Genomic DNA, 20,222 nt, shown 5'->3' with positions numbered 1-20,222 from the left:
TATAAAATGAAATATTGAAATATTTACAACTCGCAAGTTCTTAACAAAACTAATCAATTTTTCAAAACGCACTGCCTTGGTAAGAAATAATATTTCAAGAATCGCCTATTGATTAATATAGAAATAGAATAAACTTAAAAAAGGAATTTGAAAAAAAAATTATTTCAGTAAAATATAATAGGAGTAAACTTAATCATTCAAAAAAACGTCTAATCTTCATAATTTGTATACATAGGTACCTTAACATTTTTAAATAGTTCTATTATTATAGTAAACTAAGACGATAGGATACAAGTAATAAACTAGTAAACTTTTTTCTAGATTTTCTACATTTAATATTTTCCATAGAAGAAAAACACTAAGAACGAAATCTCAAAAATCAACGAAAAAGACCGTTCCATTAAAGAATTTTTCTTTTTATAAGTAGAGCCAAAAATCGTTAGCACGATTGTTTGTATATACCTTCATTGGTGGCAAAATTGAGCCTCAGGACTTCCATTCTTAGTACAGAAATCTACAGAAAAACTATGGACGTGAAATTGAAAAAAAAAAGGCCTGAGGGTGAAAAACACACATACACGCCAAACATAGCGAAATCGTTTTTATTGCATGCCCGTATTAACCTCATCTCATATAATTCCCGATGCCAGCAATCTTTATTAGAGTGTCATATAGAATACGAAGCGGGGAATAAGAAGATAGTCGAGATGGAGAGAGGGTGATAGACAAAAGAAAACCGACTTTAAATGCCCCCGAGGAAGCTTTTACACCACCCGCACGAATGCACCACGTCGCATCTGACTGTATTACGGTGCGAGTGACGCGTCTCTTTCTACAAGCCAACATTTTCGTTGTTATTATTTACCGTTGCCCCGCCAAACCTCGTGGACCGTGACAAAGTCTGTGCACAAGGGTAAAGATATTTTAATAAACAACTTTCACTGCGTAATAAACACTCTTCTACCCTCTTTAAATTAACTTATAAATAAATTAAAAAAACTAATTAACCTTGTTATATTAATGGTAGTTATCTAATATGTTTTGTATAATTTTTAATTACTTACATAAATACATAAATAAAAACATTATATCATGACATATATGTTAACATAAAATATATTATGATAGTTTAAGCTAGGTGCATACTTTCGATAACATTAGAAATCTTATATAAAATAAATTATATATATATATATATTAATAAACATAATATTACATAATAATTAATTCTAATTATTTTCAAATGTCAATAATTATGTAACAGTAAATAACGCTAAAACATTAGTAAAAAAATTATTACCTATTAACGTTATTATTGAATATTTGCTTTAGTTCAAATATGTATGTACATATATAAAGTTTGATCAATAAAACTTTAATTAGTATACTACACTATATGCATACTTGAGTAATGGAAACTATTTTATACAAATAAAACCACCAATACACAATTTAACTGTATTTCATTTAATCATATTTAATATTGAATATTAGTTTGGGTTTTATTATTAAATTAGTTATTTATGAATTAAATACAATTATCTTCCACAGTATAAAAGAAGTAAGAACACAAAATACAAAACTTAAACCTAAATCTATAATATTATATATTATACTATATGATTCTCAGTTAACAATTTTTATCTGTGAAGTTGTCAATTACAAAAACATATTAAGCGGATATGATTTTAATTAAATATGTACTTACCATTTTTATTTATACCTAAGACACCTTGTGGGCATAAAGGTAACAAAATCATAGTTTTGCTGTAGCATAATAAATGTAAGATATTACTATTCTCAATAATTGATATTAAGAATAATTCAATTTAGTGAAGTGAAACAATATCATTTTAAATTATGTAGGTACATTTACTTTCAAGAAAAGGAAATTCTTAAAATGTAGATACTTCTTGCGTGTACAATGTAGGTACACATTTTATATTATTCGTTTTAATATTTTGTTACGATATTAAACAAAAACTTTATATAGCCATTATTTAGGTACAATAAGGAAACATCTTGAATACAAAATCAATAAATAATTTATTATAAATATAGTAATAATTGATAATAAACCCATTATTTCATTGATATGTGGTTATAGAATAAAAAGAAAAGGACAAAATTATTCAATTTGTTTTACATAAAAAAAAAAAGATTAAATAAAGTGGAAATAATTTTTTTATATACAAGATAACTATTAAAATTATATAGGTAAATTAATTTAAGATTTATCATTAAAACCGACTACAATTAAAACACAGTTTTTATGTTTTATTCATTTGAGAGATTTTTTCAAAGACAAAATTCATTATAAGTTTTGAGTAATATATTTCAATAAAAAAATTAAATTCAAATAAGTCATAACAGAAATCTGCTACTTAAATTCTTTAGATATTTTTCATAAAATGAGTTTAGATTTAAATTTATAGAAAATTAATCATACACAATTTTTTAAGCATAATGATTTATAACATTCTAGAAAAAAAAAGTAAATTACAACAATAACAAAATGTACAGATGTTTAGTTTTAAGTTCTAACCATTAAAAATATATTAACCAGTAATAAGTTAATTTAATTTAATTTACTACTAAAAAAATATACAAACAAATAGCAGGTAATACAATGGTAATACAATTTTGGTGTGAGTGGCATTATAAATAAATAAAATAATTTATTATTAGTCAAAAAAAGTTTGATGTTGTTCAAAAAATAATCTAAAAACAAGTTTGATTTACCCAATTATGATCAAGATTTAGTCGAAACCATACTTTCATCAATTGAGATTTTAATCAAAAACAAATAACTCTTGTGAAAACAATTCTTTAAAATAACATCAAGTACTAAAGGATTTTCATTAAAAAAAATAAATGGGTTAAATTAACGTAATCATATTATGGTATCCATATATTATAAAAACCAAAAATATGATTTCACTAATATTATTATAATACATTTTAGTTTATAAAAAAAATGTATAATAATGTAAATACATTTACAGTAAAGTTAAATTTTAGTTGTATTTAAAATGTCCAAAGACTAAAAACAAAATAAATTAGTAAAATATATTTTAAAATAATACCGTATCATAATTTATAAAAAAACATAACTTTCTCTATAACTTATATTTATTGTATATAAAATAAGTGATCAAAACCGTAGTTTAGATTTAATTATATTTTAAAAAATGTATAACGCCAAAATGTTTAACAATTATATAAATTTACAAAACTATCTAAAATACCTAAAAATTGTTGTTATAATTATCCGAAATACCATAATATAATTTAATACCTATAATATTATTTAATCCCAAAAACGATTAACATACTCGTAAAAAATTATATATTTTTTTTAAATGCTTGTAGTAATATTTAATAATAAAATAAAACAATTTTTGGGTTGTTATTTAATTTTAAATGTTATACCATTTTTATAACTATAAAAGTAGGTATTTAAAATAAAAGTTTGGCTTCTAAAATGAACATTAAATCGATGAACTATGAATATTTTTCTTTTAATAAATAATCGAACAAAATTTTAAATGTTATAATAAAAATAAGTTTAGTGTACATGCATTTATTTTTATATTTTACTACATAAGGTTACGTGTCATTTGGACTGTGAGGATGACATTTACAAGGGGGCAAAAATGTCCCACATAAAAAAACATTATAATCATAATGATGTTAGATACTAAAATATAATAGGTCGTTTCGCAGTTTATAATATTATTAAAACCAAAAAACAGCTCAGCATTAATTATCCGTGTTTATTGATTAATATTGCATAAGAAGTTAGACACATTTATGGACCGTTAGATGTTAAACTCCATAGTTATCACACTTAATTTAATTAAACCTCCATGTAATATATTGAATATATACATAAGTATAAAATTTAATTGTAGAGTTTATAGTTACATAAAATAGCTCTAGATAATGTTTGAGTAATACAAAAAAAAATTATTATAATAACCAAACAACAGCTATAATTATTATTATAGTAGCAGTGAACTATATAATATAAAAACTCATCTTTTACAATATTTCAACATTTACTACTTATGTTACAATATATACTAAAATTAATTGAACGATTTCAAATGATACAGTAATGATGAGTTAGCTATTTTTTTTTTAATTTCTATAGTTAATTAAATATTTTGCTACATAATACAATTGATCAATTGCTCAATATTTATTTTAGACTACAAGCATATAAATATGAGTAGTTAATAGAAGTTGAAAAAATAGTTAAAGACTAACGAATGTATGTATCGAGTATTTGTATTTATTTTTATTACTGTTTAATATTCATCTTAAATAAATATTAGTAAGACCAATTAATATTCTATCGTTTTCTTTACATAAGTTTTAAAAACAATATAAAAAATATATCACTGTAAGAAAATTAAAATGGCTATAAATAAAACAAACTTATGATCGGGTGAAAGTTTTCAACTCATTTTTTTATCAAACGGTTATTTTTCTTTAGGATATAGCTATAATAACTGTAATTTATCTACAGACTTGTAAACAAATATTTTGTTTAATTTTGACAGCTAATTAAACATTGACTTAAAAAAGTAAAATCAAATAATTGAAATGAAGATTGACAAGAATAATTCATTAACTTTATAATAAATATATTTTACCAATTGAAAACCAAATTTAAACAAAGTTAATATTATTTAATAATTTCAATTGAAACCCCATAATAAAGTAATAACTATTATATTAATTAGAACAAATAAAATGGCTTTAAAAGTTAATCTGTTTATAAAAATAATTGTTTATTAGTACTCGCTAATCTCTGGAACTACTTATTCAATTGATATCAAATTTTGAATATACATTCCTTGAGACCTGGTGAGTTTTTATAGCTCTGTTTTTCAACTTGTACATATATAAGTCGCTATAGAGTGGATCACAAAAGAAATTCGTTTTGTACCACAAAACCCGAATATTTTTTGTTTATATTATATAGTTAGTTGCCAATAAATACAGAAATAAATGAGATTTTGATAAATCTAATATATATATAGATGAATGTATATTTTTGTAATTTATACATACTTAAAATCTTATATCTCAACCGATTTTAATAAAAATTTCAGGAATTGTTCTTAAAAATATTAAACCTAACCGTGTTTAAAAATATACCAAGTGCTACGTCGAATCCGAGACAAGCGATTGTCCATCTTGGAAAAATTAGTTTATGAAGTAAGTTATACTAATACCCATTCTACTGAAAAATGAGGTATATATTAAACCAAGATGCGTATATATAGCGTTCATTGTTTTTCTTGGTTGAAGTATAATCATACAGCTAGTATTATTATAAAATGTAAATGTTGTTTTTTCTAGTTTATATCAAAGACATACTACTTCAAAATATAATATTTAATAACTAAGTATTGATTTTCAATATATTTTTACTCAACTAAATTTTGGCTTTTGTATACAACTTTTAAAAATTTTGTTTACTGCATGTAAGTATATCTGTAGAGTATCTATAAGTTAAAAGTTATAAATAGGAAACAGATTTCATTGTTAATTCATATTTTTTATCGGAATGATATACTTTTAATCTGATTAAAAATTTATATAATTTTGATTATTTTGATTGAAAAAAGCTCAAGCTTTTTAAAAAAAATATCTACATAGCACATATTTTGTAAATATTTTAGTAGTTTTTGATTTATTCCTACTTTTTTTGTCGATTTTCGTTGACGACTAAAATATTATACATTATTTAAATGGCTAATAATTTAAAAAAATATATTAATTTGAAAAATAATTCGACTTGCAGATAGCTGCATATTGTATTCTATTGTTCCTACGATAAAACATGCGGCAAACCGAAATAATATATCGAATAAAACATTTTTATAAAAATCTATTGAATATGTAAAAAATCGTTAAGTTGATAAATTTAAAATTTATAGCTTATAATATGGGTTAAAATAATACAATATTTTAATAAATATAACATAATATTAATATTATTGTAATTGAATAAGGAAATCAAATCATTAATATTGATACAATTCTAATATGTGCTTATTGACAAGATTTATAGGTTTAAATGGAATAAATAAATTAAATTAATAAATTATAGAACTGAAATGCTTTTTAGTAGGTAGAGTAGATTACAAAACAAAGAGCGAGTTGTCACACATACCTTTAAATCACCCGCATAAGAGAATTGGTTTTGGATTCGTAACGCGCATGAATGCACCACAACCATAGTATAGTGTTGTGTAAATACACTCAAAAACGAACGGGAACATATGCGTCTTGAAGGATTACAAGAAGGATTACACCTTGTGTGTTTTTGGTAATGATTGTTACACTTTGAGCTTTTTAGAGCTTGTGAAGGATAGTGGTGAAAATTGAAGGGAAATAATATTGTTAAAACAAGACGTGACCGTGAACGAAAATAAGGGCTTGACCCAAGATATCGAAACTGAGTAAGCCACCCAGCCATTCAGATAGGAACAAATAGTTATGAAGGGAGTAAAAACTACCTCTATTCCACTATTGATGAAGGAAATGCCTTTATCGTTGTAAGGGTATACACCATAGAACTATAAATTCCTAATAATTTACCTTTCAAAATAATCGTAACGAATTATGCCTTGGCAGATTTTAATAACTATAAAGTAAAGATAAATTTGATGAGCTTACAATTTATTTATGTATAATAATCGATATACTTATAGATTATAATTATTTATTATTTAAATAATTTAATAAATGAAATCTGTAGATAGTAATATTACTATGCATTGTAAAAATATTTCATATTATCATATATAATTAAATCAGTTATAATAGTAAAAAAACTCTAAACATTACATTATTTTAATAACATATAAAATCATAAAATACAATTTTATAACAAAATATGTATACTTAAATACTTATAAATTATAATTCATTATTCGACATCATGAAATATGCACAAATAAATAAAATTTAGTTCGTGATTCGGATTAGACTATACAATTTAAAATGTAATTAAAACTAAACAAAACAATGTAAAATTAACATCAATATTAAATTATTTTATTAGTCATTTTTTTGTTTATCTATTTTATATAACACGTGAGTACACATAATATGATTTATATTATGTTTTATAATGATCATTTTTGCAAATGAAAATTTGTTATTTTTAAACATTAACATAGTTTACCGCGATTATAATAATGAATATTTTAAATTGGTGACCGAAATAGATAAAATACCGTACTAGCCGAGAACGGACATTCCAGAATGGCCGAAAAGTGTCTCACCTCAGATTATTGGCTTTATATTACTTATTAAATTTTAAATTTTATAATGAGTAAAAATAGTAATAGAATACTAATTAGTAATTACTACCGAGATAAGTTTTACAAGAAGAGTATGTAACACACTAACACCCAACATGTTGTTAAAACTTCAAAATTATATTAATAAAATCAGTTAAATGCTTATAAACAATTTACTCCTTGTATACCAATATACTCTTAAGTTGGGGTTTTGCCTACTATCATAATTAAAAACAATTCATACATTTATAATACAGAATAATATACTGCGTATTATTACTCTATCAAAAATCATTTTCATATTCCAAAGATGGGCATCATACATTTTTAACAATACAAATTATTATTTAATATTATTTTATTATTTCAAATTAATATATTTTCTTAATGCATTGCTTTCAAATATAAATTCCTATTTAAATATCAATTACAATACAAAAAACAACAAAAATCTATCCACTGAAGCATAATGAAAATAATGTTAAGCTAAAGTGACCTGTACGTACTATAGGGTTACCGAATGTATTTTCTTATATAGCTCTTAAAGTCTTATGTCTAAAAGGTTTTGGTAGTAAAAAACCCTCCTTTTTATCTACATTTTCACCAAAATGAGAGCTCATAGAAATCTTTACCACCGTAAATCCACTTGTCCACCATTCCGGCATAATTGACGGTAACTTAGTAAAGATATTTACTTTATCTTATCATGAAACTTTTCAATATGGTTTAAATAGACTCTCTATATATATATATATATACGGTAACGGTATATTGGTATATATAATAATTACATTGAAACTATTTCGATATTTTAAATTGTTACTATTACAACGGTCCATTGGTAAATACCTGTTAATATTTCATAATTTATACTTAAACATTAATATTTAATACAACACATTTATGTGAAACATTTCTCTGTATAAAATAAATAATATTAAACATCAAAGAAATCCATAATAATTAACATACTCTAGTTTAATTATAACTAGATGTTAATAATATATAAGTACACAAATAGCAATTTGATTTATTTTTCGTTTTTATGCTTACTACGTCTATACTAAAAACTACTAATAAAAATATACGTTTATATTTTATTTTTAATTTGTTATTAAATATATAATTCTTGCTTACAAAATAATATTTTATTATAAAATAATAATAATAAAGGTTGACGATCAGTGATCTAAATAATAACTAAGATAGTGGGAAAAAATGTATTTAGAAATGATTGCAATTAATTACGAGTTTTATAAGAATTTAAGGGCTTAAGAAAAAAGCAGAAAAATAATATAATGTTAAGAGGATTGTAAAAAATTGAATAAGAATGTAGATTCCTTAAATAAAGTTGATAATATTAACGACTGATCACCGCACAACCTCTTTTCTTCAAAATTAGACCAATTAAAAAAAGCAATCCTAATTTACATATTGTGATTATATAGAATTTACTTATAATTTATTTAGGTTTAGAGTCGTTGTATAGTTGTATTTGTACGATATCTTTGTCATGTATGTATTTTAAGAGTAAGTTAGGTAGTAAGGTACCGAGTACCAGCTGTTTTAAAATTACAACGCCATTGAGAAAATTTAAAATATAACTATACTTATAGAATAATTTAAATTATAATTTTAGTATATATATGAATCATAAATTTGTATACAAATATTTATAAGCAATAAACAACTTTAATGAATTCTAAATATGACAAGTGCATCCAGCATTGGCATTTTAAATTTAACAATTATAAAAATTACCGAATACTTTATATTACATACTATTACTCTGTACTCGTATATAATGTAACTTATTTATGTTAAGATGTTTTGCTCAAATATTATAATAAAATAGCTTAGAATGCAGTGGCGTAGTTATTATTTTGCTCGTAGTGGTAATAATAGGGATAAACAATTATAAATAAAATAAATCACTATGGAAATTTTTTTTTTTTAATTTAAAATGTATACAGTGATTTTTCTTGGTTTTTTTTTATCCATTCACTTATTATATTATCTTCAACATTATTATTGGGGTATTTTTATGCGCAGTCAGTATCACAAATTCATTCAACAGAATAAAACATAATTATTTTTCAAATTTCTAGATTGACTAAATAAAAAATTTAGTAGGAAATCTATCCTCTTGAACCCTTCCAATTTATTGTGTAAAAATTATGTTTAATGGAAAATATGTTAAATTATATATATGATAGAGAAGAAGCAATTGGTTTTCTTAACCAGGAAAAATATTTCTACTGCAGGGTGCGAACAATATCCGTGGACCCGTGGTGATTTTGCCAGTACAACTAATTCATATCAATATATCAAGGCATTTATAATTATTACCAGATATAGTATAGAGACACGAAAACGGTTGGACATAAATATCCAGTTTTATTCTTATCATCTACAAGTTATATCAAGTAAACCGTGAGTCTGGTCTAACACTTCATATTTATATCATAATTAAGTCTCCTAAGGCATCAGGGTAAATGTTGTAACCATCATAAAATAATTCAATTTCCTGTATCTCAATACATTTAAGTAATTTTTATTCTAAAATAACGTGAAAAACTAAAAATACTAAAAAATAATAAAATAATCTGCGTTTATTTACAATTATTTTAATGGGGATAGGAAAATAGTACCTACTTCGATTGGCATACAGCCGATATTTTGATAACACCACTTTTATTATACATTTTTACGTGTTAAATATAATAGTCTGTAACTATAGACTGATAATTTATTCAAAATTAATTTTGATTGTTTACAATAACACTGACAAAACCACTAAAAATATTAACTGTATACTCAATTAGATAGATACTATACGTTCGTTTAATTTTATATTTTTTCAACGCGTTGGAGCAGTCTTTAAGACCGAACCAGGTGGCTAAGCCCCATTCCCTCTCTGAGTAGACACCACACATACACATTTTTTTATAAAAATATAAAAATTTAAAAAAAATTGAATGATGGTGATATTTTTAGTTATTTGTTTTACTTAAATACAACACATTTACACTATTTCTAAAATGATAATTAACCGCAAGTGATAGATTTTTTACGAATACAATATTTATGAATTCGCAAGATAAACATTTGTAATATGTATATTTAAATGTATACTACCACCCTTCTCAAAAAGTGAGACAACTCTGAATCCAACCCTGATTTTTATATTTTTTTAAGGTTAAAATATATTGAATACCTACAAACAAAAATATATAATATCTATAAATTGCTAACTATTTTAACGTCACTGTATAAACTTATAGTAAGTTTAGAACAGATAATATTACAAATTATAAAAAACGTAGGTATTTCAAAGTTTGACTACTAATATGAGCATATACTGCCATCATGTTGTGTTTTTTGTTTTTATAACCTATACCTTGTTTGTATTTTAATAAATAAATTTAAGTTTTCGACCAGTGAGTGTAAAAAAAAAAGAAACTTCATGAGAACAATCTTATCGCGCAAAGTCGAGGAACTGGCACGTCTTGCCAATATTTCCCTTAAAACTTTTCGCGTGTCCTTTTGTGCTGTTGGAGTCGTTCCAAAGTAGACACACATACATACACACACGCGCGCGCGCGCACACGCGTATACACACACACTTTATACAATGCTGGCATTTTATAATACGTCATATAACATAACTAAACCGTTGTGTTCCTTTTTTTTATTTTACTATAATAAAACATAAAAAATGAGAAACGAGTAATGTGTCATTTTGGGTAAAAGAAAGCAGTTCTATCGTCATATTATACCAACTACCGCCTACCACGATACCGACATCCCTGCAAAAAAATTCATTTTCACTCAAAAACTATAATTATGTACTTAGTAGCAGGTGGTTCTAAGTAAATCACAAGTATATTATATTATTAGAGTTTACGGAATATACATTCATACCGAATAACAAATTCCTTTAATGTAATATATAAAGTTTTTATTTTAACTCACGTGGATTTTCCAACCGTCGTTTCCGCTGTAGACGCACCAGCGCACACGCACAAATTCAATTCCCGGTTATTAAACGAACAGCGAACCTTTGGAACGCGAACGGAACATTTACAGGCTCGGATCGCGAAAAAGGACAAAAAAAATTTAATTATAAAACGTTTTCGATGGGAAAAAAAATAATAAAACACGAAACGAAATACGAATATCGCAGACGAAACGCACCGTAACTGTCGGTCGGCGTAGCGCGTGACACACGGGACTGTCGCTGTGGCGGCCAAATACCAAACAACGTGGTCAAGAGGTGTGGAGGGCGCGTGCGCTGCCTCATCATCCCTCTGAAAACGTTTCGCACTTGCATACCCGTGCCGCCATCTGTGAAGGACATCAAGTTCGAAACTTATATATTATGGCGATAGGGTTTATTGTGTTAGCTTAGCGCAATAATTAACAAATGATAAGCTTATATAATTTATGAAACTGAATATAGTTCTATGAGAAATACATCTATAAAGAAAAAAATTACCATGATTTTATTCGTGTTCAGTAATGTCTCCAAAGTGGGATACAAAAATGGCACGGAAAGCGTTATCCGTGTATATTAAATTATTATTAATTGTCTATCAGTTTGATCGACAACGCCGATGGCGTCCATCCCAACCGCTATCGGTTTAGCGACCAATACACCAATTAAAATTTATAACTAAGCATAATATGTATACTTATATATATGTATTTAGGTACCTATATATTTATATACGTGAAGTATATGGACGGTTGAATACAATAGTTAGTAATATGTGGGTGAGTAGGTCTAAAAATAAAATTGTGTTTCTAAAAAAATTCATTTAAATGTACGCACCACTGACCCTAGTTATTTATGCCGAGAAAATGCATACAATTATTTGAATTATTTGTACAATTTAAAACCCCAATGGCCCAATTGAAAGTTTTTACTTAATTTTCTTTGGTGATTTTTCTATATTAAGCTCATAAACATTTTTAAATATCGAAAACAAGTTTAGAACTTCAAAGTAACACTTAATTTTATCATTTTTATATGATATTTTTTGAGCGGAGCGATGAATGTAATATTATTACAACATAGATTTTACAATGATGTATGTTATTGTTTCTTTATTTTGTTTTATTTGAAGACACTTTATAATATCTAATAAAAAAATATTTCAATATCTTTTCTGATAAAGAAAATTGAAATTTGTTAATAATTTGAGCCTTAGGAAGGGGGGTATAGTAGTGTCAAATAAGTAAGAATTATCCAGTACTTTTCTTAATAATTGGAAAATACAAATAAATCCATTACATCTATTAAAATTATTTTTAGTGATCTACTCACACTTGCCCACATTTTTTCCTATCGTATTTAAGTTTAGTTAATCAAAATAATAATTATTAAATATTTATTATTTAATTTTAATTACTTACCTAAACTATAATATTTTATTAAATTGTATATATAAATATAAAATACTTATATGTCCAATAATTTCTCAGTATCTACTAGGTTCTACGCGCCATATTTTAGCTTTGAAACAATTTTGTCACAATAAATCTCTCGCGTCGCCACTCACTGTGGTTTACTATACCTAATGTATAATTTAATTTAAATCATGAATGTGATAATTATTTTGAGAAAGGTAACCAGCTACTATTATTTCACCGCGTTAAGTTACTGCTATACCACGGTTATCTAGATAACCATAAGCTATACCTATCTACCATTTAATGATAATTTTAATTATTAGTAATCTAAATACCAAATTATATTTATATATTTTATAATATAATAAAATGATTAATTTTATAATTTTCTGTAAAAATATAAAATTACCAAGAATTAGTGGATTTTTATATGCATAAAATTATCAAAATAAACTTTAATGAATGATTGATCAGTTTTCTAAAAGAAGTACAACTTCACGAGACAAAACCCACTAGTAACTAGAAAAATAAAGCAAAATGGAAATAAAACTTACTATTCATGAAAGAAATTATTCTTTTTTCAATAACTATTGTAGATTTTCTATACGTAAAAAATCATTTATAATATATTATATAAACTACTTCTCAATTCTGAGTCTACTAATATAATAAAAAGCATACAGTTAATAATTAAAAAATCATTAATTTTTACATATTTTAGTTAAATAATATCCATTACATTTTTCAATTTAAATTTGACATAAAACAATATCATTTTAAATAATTTATTGTTGTAGCTTTTAATCTGCCCTTATTTTCAGATCCAAAAAAAAATGGAAATCGAACAAGTATTACTCATAAAACTAAATGATTATAATTTAAATAAATCTGTACCACTATTACTATATAATACTATTACATATTTAGGTATATAATCTGTTCATCTCCATAACATGTATTGATATTAATTAAGACATAGGTATGCTATTAATCTATTATGAAATAATAATATTAATTAAGTTCTTATATATTAGCTATTTCTTTTTTTTATACTTAATCCGCTTCAAAAATATGGAGGTAGTTAAAATAGCATAATATTATAGTATTTTAGATTATAATATGTAGCGTAGAGGAATTACTAGAACATTTCCGTGATCGGCCAGTTGTCACTCAATTTTCCGTAGCCAAAGTTTCACGTATAAACCTCATAATCTACCTATACCTAACGTGGCTACATGGATTCGACAGACTATTTCTAGCTTCATCCTCATGAAAATCGCTACGAAGTGGTAAGCAGAGCTGGTAGACGTAGTGATCGATTCCCATTACACCTTATAAAGGGGTTCCCTTACACCCAACGGTGGGTGTCAAATAACGGATTACTATTAAAATACAAATACAATATGTATTAAAATTATTAAATCTAGTAGTCAAACTCTTAGAATCTAAAAGAAAAACTATTTAAACCTAATACTAAAATTATTCAAATCTAGTAGAAAAACTATTCAAAACTATAGTAGTACCTAAAACCTAAACTGTTGAAAATGTTGAATGACCGAAATAACTATTAAAATTTATAAATTTAGTAGTAATAATTAGTAGTAGTAATTTTTACTAAAGACACAACTATACATAATAAAATGTTGATTAATTTAAGCTATTTATAGTTTTATTCACCTGTTCACCCTTTCCCCTCCCTATTTTTTTGTGCATTACCTAATTATTTTGAGAAAAATTATTAAGAATATTCTACTTTCGATTCCTCTAAAGTACCAACTAGATCCAATTTGTACCAGAAAACATCTTTAAATATGAAGATCGAAGCTTTTATACTATTCTCAAAGCTTAGATTAAAAATCAAAAACATCACTGTAAAACCAATACATTCATTGCTCTTCTCACAATCTAAAATATATATTTTTTTTAATTTAATAAAACTTATAACTATTAATAATTACACATTTTTGATAAAATATTATTCAATTATTGTATATTTTATGTTAATTTCTTACTAATATTTTATAAAACATTCGTGGATGATGAATACTATAATACCTACAGACTACAGTAGATAAAATGCGTACAATGAAGAATTGAAGAATGAACACAACATCTATTTTTAATCAAATATATTATATTATAGGTGTGTTTTAAGTTTAAATTTGCCGGGCTTTACAGAGTGACCATGGTATACAAAAAATAATGTTTTTATTGAAATACTTACGTCTTTTCAGATTTTGTATGAACGAGAATTACAGAAGTGCGGTAAGTGGTAACATTTTAGAACAGAATAATTGATGAAAATCTAATTTTGTTCCGTCCAGGTACTTATTCTGTGGTAAAATCCATTAAGAATTATTTTGAATTTTCTCATAATAATTTTATCACACAATACTGATCTTATGACCATGTCAATAATTGTCATTACTATTTACTAGATTATAGCTAAGCTTTTAAGTTAAAAATTTATCATTTATCACTCTCTAATATCATGTATTTGTGTATAAATGTGTACTAATATAATATTATTGTTACTTTTAGACAGTGTATACTTCTTAATTCTTATTTCTCAATTATTATCTCTATTCAGTGACTATGATAATTTATTTTTTCGAAATGTTTATGGTTATTTCACAGAATGTATACGAATAAGTTTTTAAACTTTTTAATTAAATATGATGAATCGTAATATGGGGTCAAAATTCTACAATAATATCGAAGAAAACGATGGAGAAACTGACAATTATGTTACATGTCCTTTATTACAACTAAAATATTCTAAACCAAGAAAACCAATCACTAGGTATGTTAGTGGTACGCATTTATTGGATATATAAATATAATATTATTCAGGTCTCGTGTATTAAATAGTCTTACATTCGTTTTAACTGATTTATTGATTTTTTTTAAAAAAATATTTCTCCTGACATTTATGTGAAAGATTATACAATAAATTATGAATAAATAGTAAATAGTTAGATATACATAATCTATATAATATATAGTAATTCATTGTTTTATATATTGATTGTACTTGATAAAAATTAATAATTTATAAGTGTATATATTAAATAGCCCAATATTAACTTCATCATGTAAAAAGTACAATAATGTTTATAGTTTGTCTCAAATAAGAGTAACCTCAGCCCGCAGGTCAGCTTCTGTGCTTAGTGACAGCTATGAATATGGCTCATATGTGTGTCCAAAACACACACTGCTGAGGCAAATTGTAAAATTTTATTCTTATTTTTTTTATCTAGTTGAATGTATTTATGAATACAAACAATTTTAATTGTTTAATGTTTTAATATAAAGGACAGATAATAAAACCCTCCAATAAGTCACTAGGGATGCAACTGCCCGCCCTGCCTCCCCTGTAGATACGACTATGGTGTGGGTAACATACACAAAATACTATCCCAGGTACGTCATTTTATTATTCTAACCATCACCTAGCTTGCATTTTATAAAGATTAATATAGTAAAGTACTTGTTGGCCTGATTGTCAGAAACAAAAGCTGATTATGAAAACTGATTTAATAAATAGGTGTTGACTGACTGAACCAAACAAAATTTGGTCACTAACTGAGATTACTCGTTTGAGACTAAGTATAATGTACTTTAATTTTATTATTTTGGTTTTGGTAAACAAATAATATTTAAATTTAAAATTATAATAAATGTATCTTTTTAATATAATGATGATTTTCAAAAACATCAATATTTAGAAAAAAGTAATTAAACTCTAACAAAGTATAAGTATCATAATATATATTACTATATTTTAGATTCATTGTATTGTCAAATGCTAATCCTCCATTTTAAAATATGCGTTGACAGTCAACACACTAGCCTATTGAACATTTATAATTATTATTATCAAAATGTATTTCTAAATAGTTTATTTGAAATATTTAAATAAAATTCAAGTTTTATTATACTATTCAATTTCTATTAATTTATAAATTGGCAATTTAGGTCTTTATTAGTTATTAATTGTATTTTAATTATTTATTTTAGTCGATTGGGACAAAAAACCAGATCTTTAAAACATAGTAATGATAACCAACCATTATTTCAAAATAAAACAGCAGATGCAAATTTGGGAAGTTCATTTCAAGTACAGACACCTAAAAAATTAGTTAATAGTTTTGAAAAACTTGATTTAGTGCAAGATACTCCATTTGTTCGTCCAGCAATTAAAACTCAAATTCATAGTAGTATAGAAACTCCAAGTGATACATTTACGAACTTGAACAGGAATACTGTTCGTAAAATAAATTTCAAACCGGCTCTTCCATTAAGTACCAAGCGATCATTATATAATAATAAAGAAAATTTACCAGAACAATCAAAAGAAAAACTGAAAAATCTAGAATCTATAATACTACCTCAAAATAATATTAGTACAGCTTCTTGTTTAATTACTGTAAAAAAAAATGATAAAGAAATTACAAATAAATTACCAGTTGTAATAAATGATGATACATGTTATACTTCACTTGAAACAACAAAATTCAATTATGATACTAGTTTGTATCATAGTGTCAGAGAAACAACTTCTATACCAGAATCATCATTTTTATCTTTGGCTAAAAACAATTATAATTCTTTAGTTGATTCTTCCTTATCAACAAGACAGTTAGAATGCCAACCTCTTGATGATCATCCTAAACATTCCACACCAGAACTAACTCCTATCGTTAAATGTGATAATTTAGTTGTCCGTGCTCAGTCTTCTACTTGTCCTACTACTGATGTAACTGTTCAAGTAGAAGATATTAAACTATCAACTAATTTGTCAGGTAGTGTGTGTATTAAATGTGCCAATGAAAACTTTATATCTGTTAAAGGAATCAAATATAGTATACTTAATACATTGGGACATGGTGGATCTAGTATTGTATATGAGGTATCTCATCAATTCCCTTTTTGTTTTATATTTTATTAAATTGCTTGTTTCATTTAATTAGGTCTTACATCCAGAAACTAATCAAGTGATGGCAATAAAAAAAGTAGACTTATCTGAAGTTGAAAATATTATAGCTAAAGGATACTTAAACGAAGTCAGTTTGTTACAAAATTTGCAAGATTGTGAAAGTGTTATACGTTTATTTGACAGGTAGGTTATGATTTGTAAACATATTTGTTTTAATCTTAAATAACTAGTATCTATAATTTATCAACAAACTTAATTTTAATAACTATATACAAATTAATTCAGTCAATATTCCATCAAAGAGAAGATTCTTTACATGGTAATGGAAAAAGGTGATACAGATCTTTCAAAACTTATACGTGGTACCAAACATATGTCAGTTCACATGATTATGTACTATTGGACAGAAATGTTAACCACTGTTAATGAGATACACGCTAAAGGTAAATGACTATAAATATAAATAATAACATAAATTTTGAAATACTCATAAAGTCATAAGACATTAATAACTTTTGGATAAAATAAATATATATATTTATGTGTAAATTGGACATTTTATGACTAAACAAAGTTCATTTTTAATTTTAAGTTTAGAAAAACTATGTAAATATTATATTTTATGTGTAGATGTTTTATTATTTATAATAAAATAAAATAAATTATAATCCTAGTCAGTCATTTAATTATTTTTTAATCATTAATTATTTTATAATAATTTGAGCAATCTATAAAAAAACAATATTGAGTTTATAGATAATATTAAGGATAAATATACTTAACTATAACATTAAACATATATAGAAAATCAATAAACATTCAAATTAAAATAAATAATTTTATATAATTATGTAATAAAAATTTTTAATTTGATTAATTTTATTTTCATTTTTCAATAGGTGTAATTCATTCAGATCTCAAACCTGCAAATTTCCTTTTAGTCAGTGGTCGTTTAAAATTAATAGACTTTGGTATTGCATCAAAAATACAAGGTGACATGACTAGTGTATTGAAAGATGTGACTACTGGAACATGGAACTATATGAGTCCAGAATGTATTAGAAGTGGGGGCTCTAATTTTGAAGGACATAAAGTAAGATGTCACCCTATATATATATATATATATCATATTAATGAAAAATATTATTTAAAAAAATTGATTTTTATATAGATAAACCAAAAATCAGATGTATGGTCATTAGGGTGTATATTATATAGCCTGATTTATGGTAAGACTCCATATTCACATTTGACAAACACCTGGCAAAAGTTGCAATCCATAGCTGAATCTAAACAAAATATTAATTTTCCCAGTCATAGCAAAGTATTTACAAAAGGTATACCATCAGTACTTATGCAAACAATGAAGTTGTGTTTGATAAAAGATGTAAAAGCCAGACCTTATGTCATTGATTTGTTAAACCTTCTTGAAGATACAGTATTTAAACCTATGACAGTATGAAATTGCATACTTTTTTTATTGTTTCAATAATTAAATTTTAAACTTATCTAATATTATAATTATATTATATAATTTTTGTTTTTTATTCTGGATATTGATTAAAAAAACAGACCAATATTAATAAATATAATATGATATTTAATTAATAATTATTATACGTAAATGGTTTTTACTTTTTATTATTTATACACATTTAAACTTTATTTAAGTAAATTAAAGTAAAAGGTACATGATATTCAATTTAGTTAAAATCTAATGTATAAATACCATGCATATTACTATATTTTAGATTCATAATGCATACGATAAATATTTGTTATTCTGAACATTAAATAGGATAATATATTTTGTAGATTCCTTTACTGTCACATACAAATAATTATCAAAAAATTTTTCTAAATAATTTATTTGTAACATTTTTGTATCAATTAATTAATATAAATAAGTATTCAGTTTTTTGTTCCTCAGGATGGTGTAATGTCAGGCTTTTGGTTCAAAATCAATTGATAAAATTATATACATAAAATTAATAACTTTATGTATACTTTATTGTACAAACGTATTACAAGTGAATAGATAATGGTTTATGAAAAAATATGTAAATATTATTATTATTAATAAAAAAGAATGTAAATCTATGAGTATACCATGGCTGGGGAGGGATACTAAACCTATAACACCCCCCCCCCCCTTGTTACACACCTGTGTAAGGTGTAACAAATGTAAAATATTATGAGTAATTCTAGATTACTCATCAATTGTTCTTAAAAAGTATTTAATTTTAGTTACATTTTAAGTTATGATGTTCTAATTAAAAAATATTTGACTTAAATTTTAAACATGAAACATTTTGCCTTCACAAATTTTTATCTTGTAGTATAATGAAGATGTTTTCCTCTTTCTTTTAAAAGTTGTAAATGACTAATCATTAGGGAAAAGATAAAATTTTAAAGAAACAGATTATTCAAGTATATCATTATGATACATTATGATATAAATTGAATAATCATTTTCTATAGTAGAAAAAAAATTATTTATTTAGAGAATCTAATCATGTCAGTCAACAGAGTAACACAGTATG

At 24.7% G+C, this 20,222-nt stretch overlaps 2 protein-coding genes across 3 annotated transcripts in view; one reads left to right on the top strand and one right to left on the bottom strand.

The window, feature by feature from the left end:
- LOC132919685 (discoidin domain-containing receptor 2-like) overlaps positions 1-11,572 on the bottom strand; it is a 251,170-nt gene extending 239,598 nt beyond the window's left edge. Inside the window, exon 1 of the mRNA XM_060981460.1 lies at positions 11,301-11,572. The gene's annotated coding sequence lies outside the window, so the exon portion shown is untranslated. The remainder of the gene's footprint in view (positions 1-11,300) is intronic.
- A 3,651-nt stretch (positions 11,573-15,223) lies between these two features.
- On the top strand, positions 15,224-19,213 carry LOC132919688 (dual specificity protein kinase TTK-like). Of its 2 annotated transcripts, XM_060981467.1 has the most exons (7): positions 15,409-15,543; positions 16,056-16,163; positions 16,761-17,652; positions 17,714-17,862; positions 17,965-18,122; positions 18,579-18,772; positions 18,851-19,213. In XM_060981467.1, exons 2-7 carry the CDS (start codon positions 16,129-16,131, stop codon positions 19,139-19,141), a joined length of 1,719 nt encoding a protein of 572 aa, XP_060837450.1. In that variant the 5' UTR covers positions 15,409-15,543; positions 16,056-16,128; the 3' UTR covers positions 19,142-19,213. The 2 variants fall into 2 exon arrangements, with proteins under 2 accessions (XP_060837449.1, XP_060837450.1); XM_060981466.1 differs by lacking the exon at positions 16,056-16,163 and having other exon boundaries at positions 15,224-15,543.
- Positions 19,214-20,222: the final 1,009 nt, after the last annotated feature.

Source organism: Rhopalosiphum padi, chromosome 2 (genome assembly GCF_020882245.1).
Source record: "Rhopalosiphum padi isolate XX-2018 chromosome 2, ASM2088224v1, whole genome shotgun sequence".
Taxonomy (NCBI): Eukaryota; Metazoa; Arthropoda; class Insecta; order Hemiptera; family Aphididae; genus Rhopalosiphum; species Rhopalosiphum padi.
Note: the sequence above shows the minus strand (reverse complement) of the source record. Positions and strands in the feature narration are given on the sequence as shown.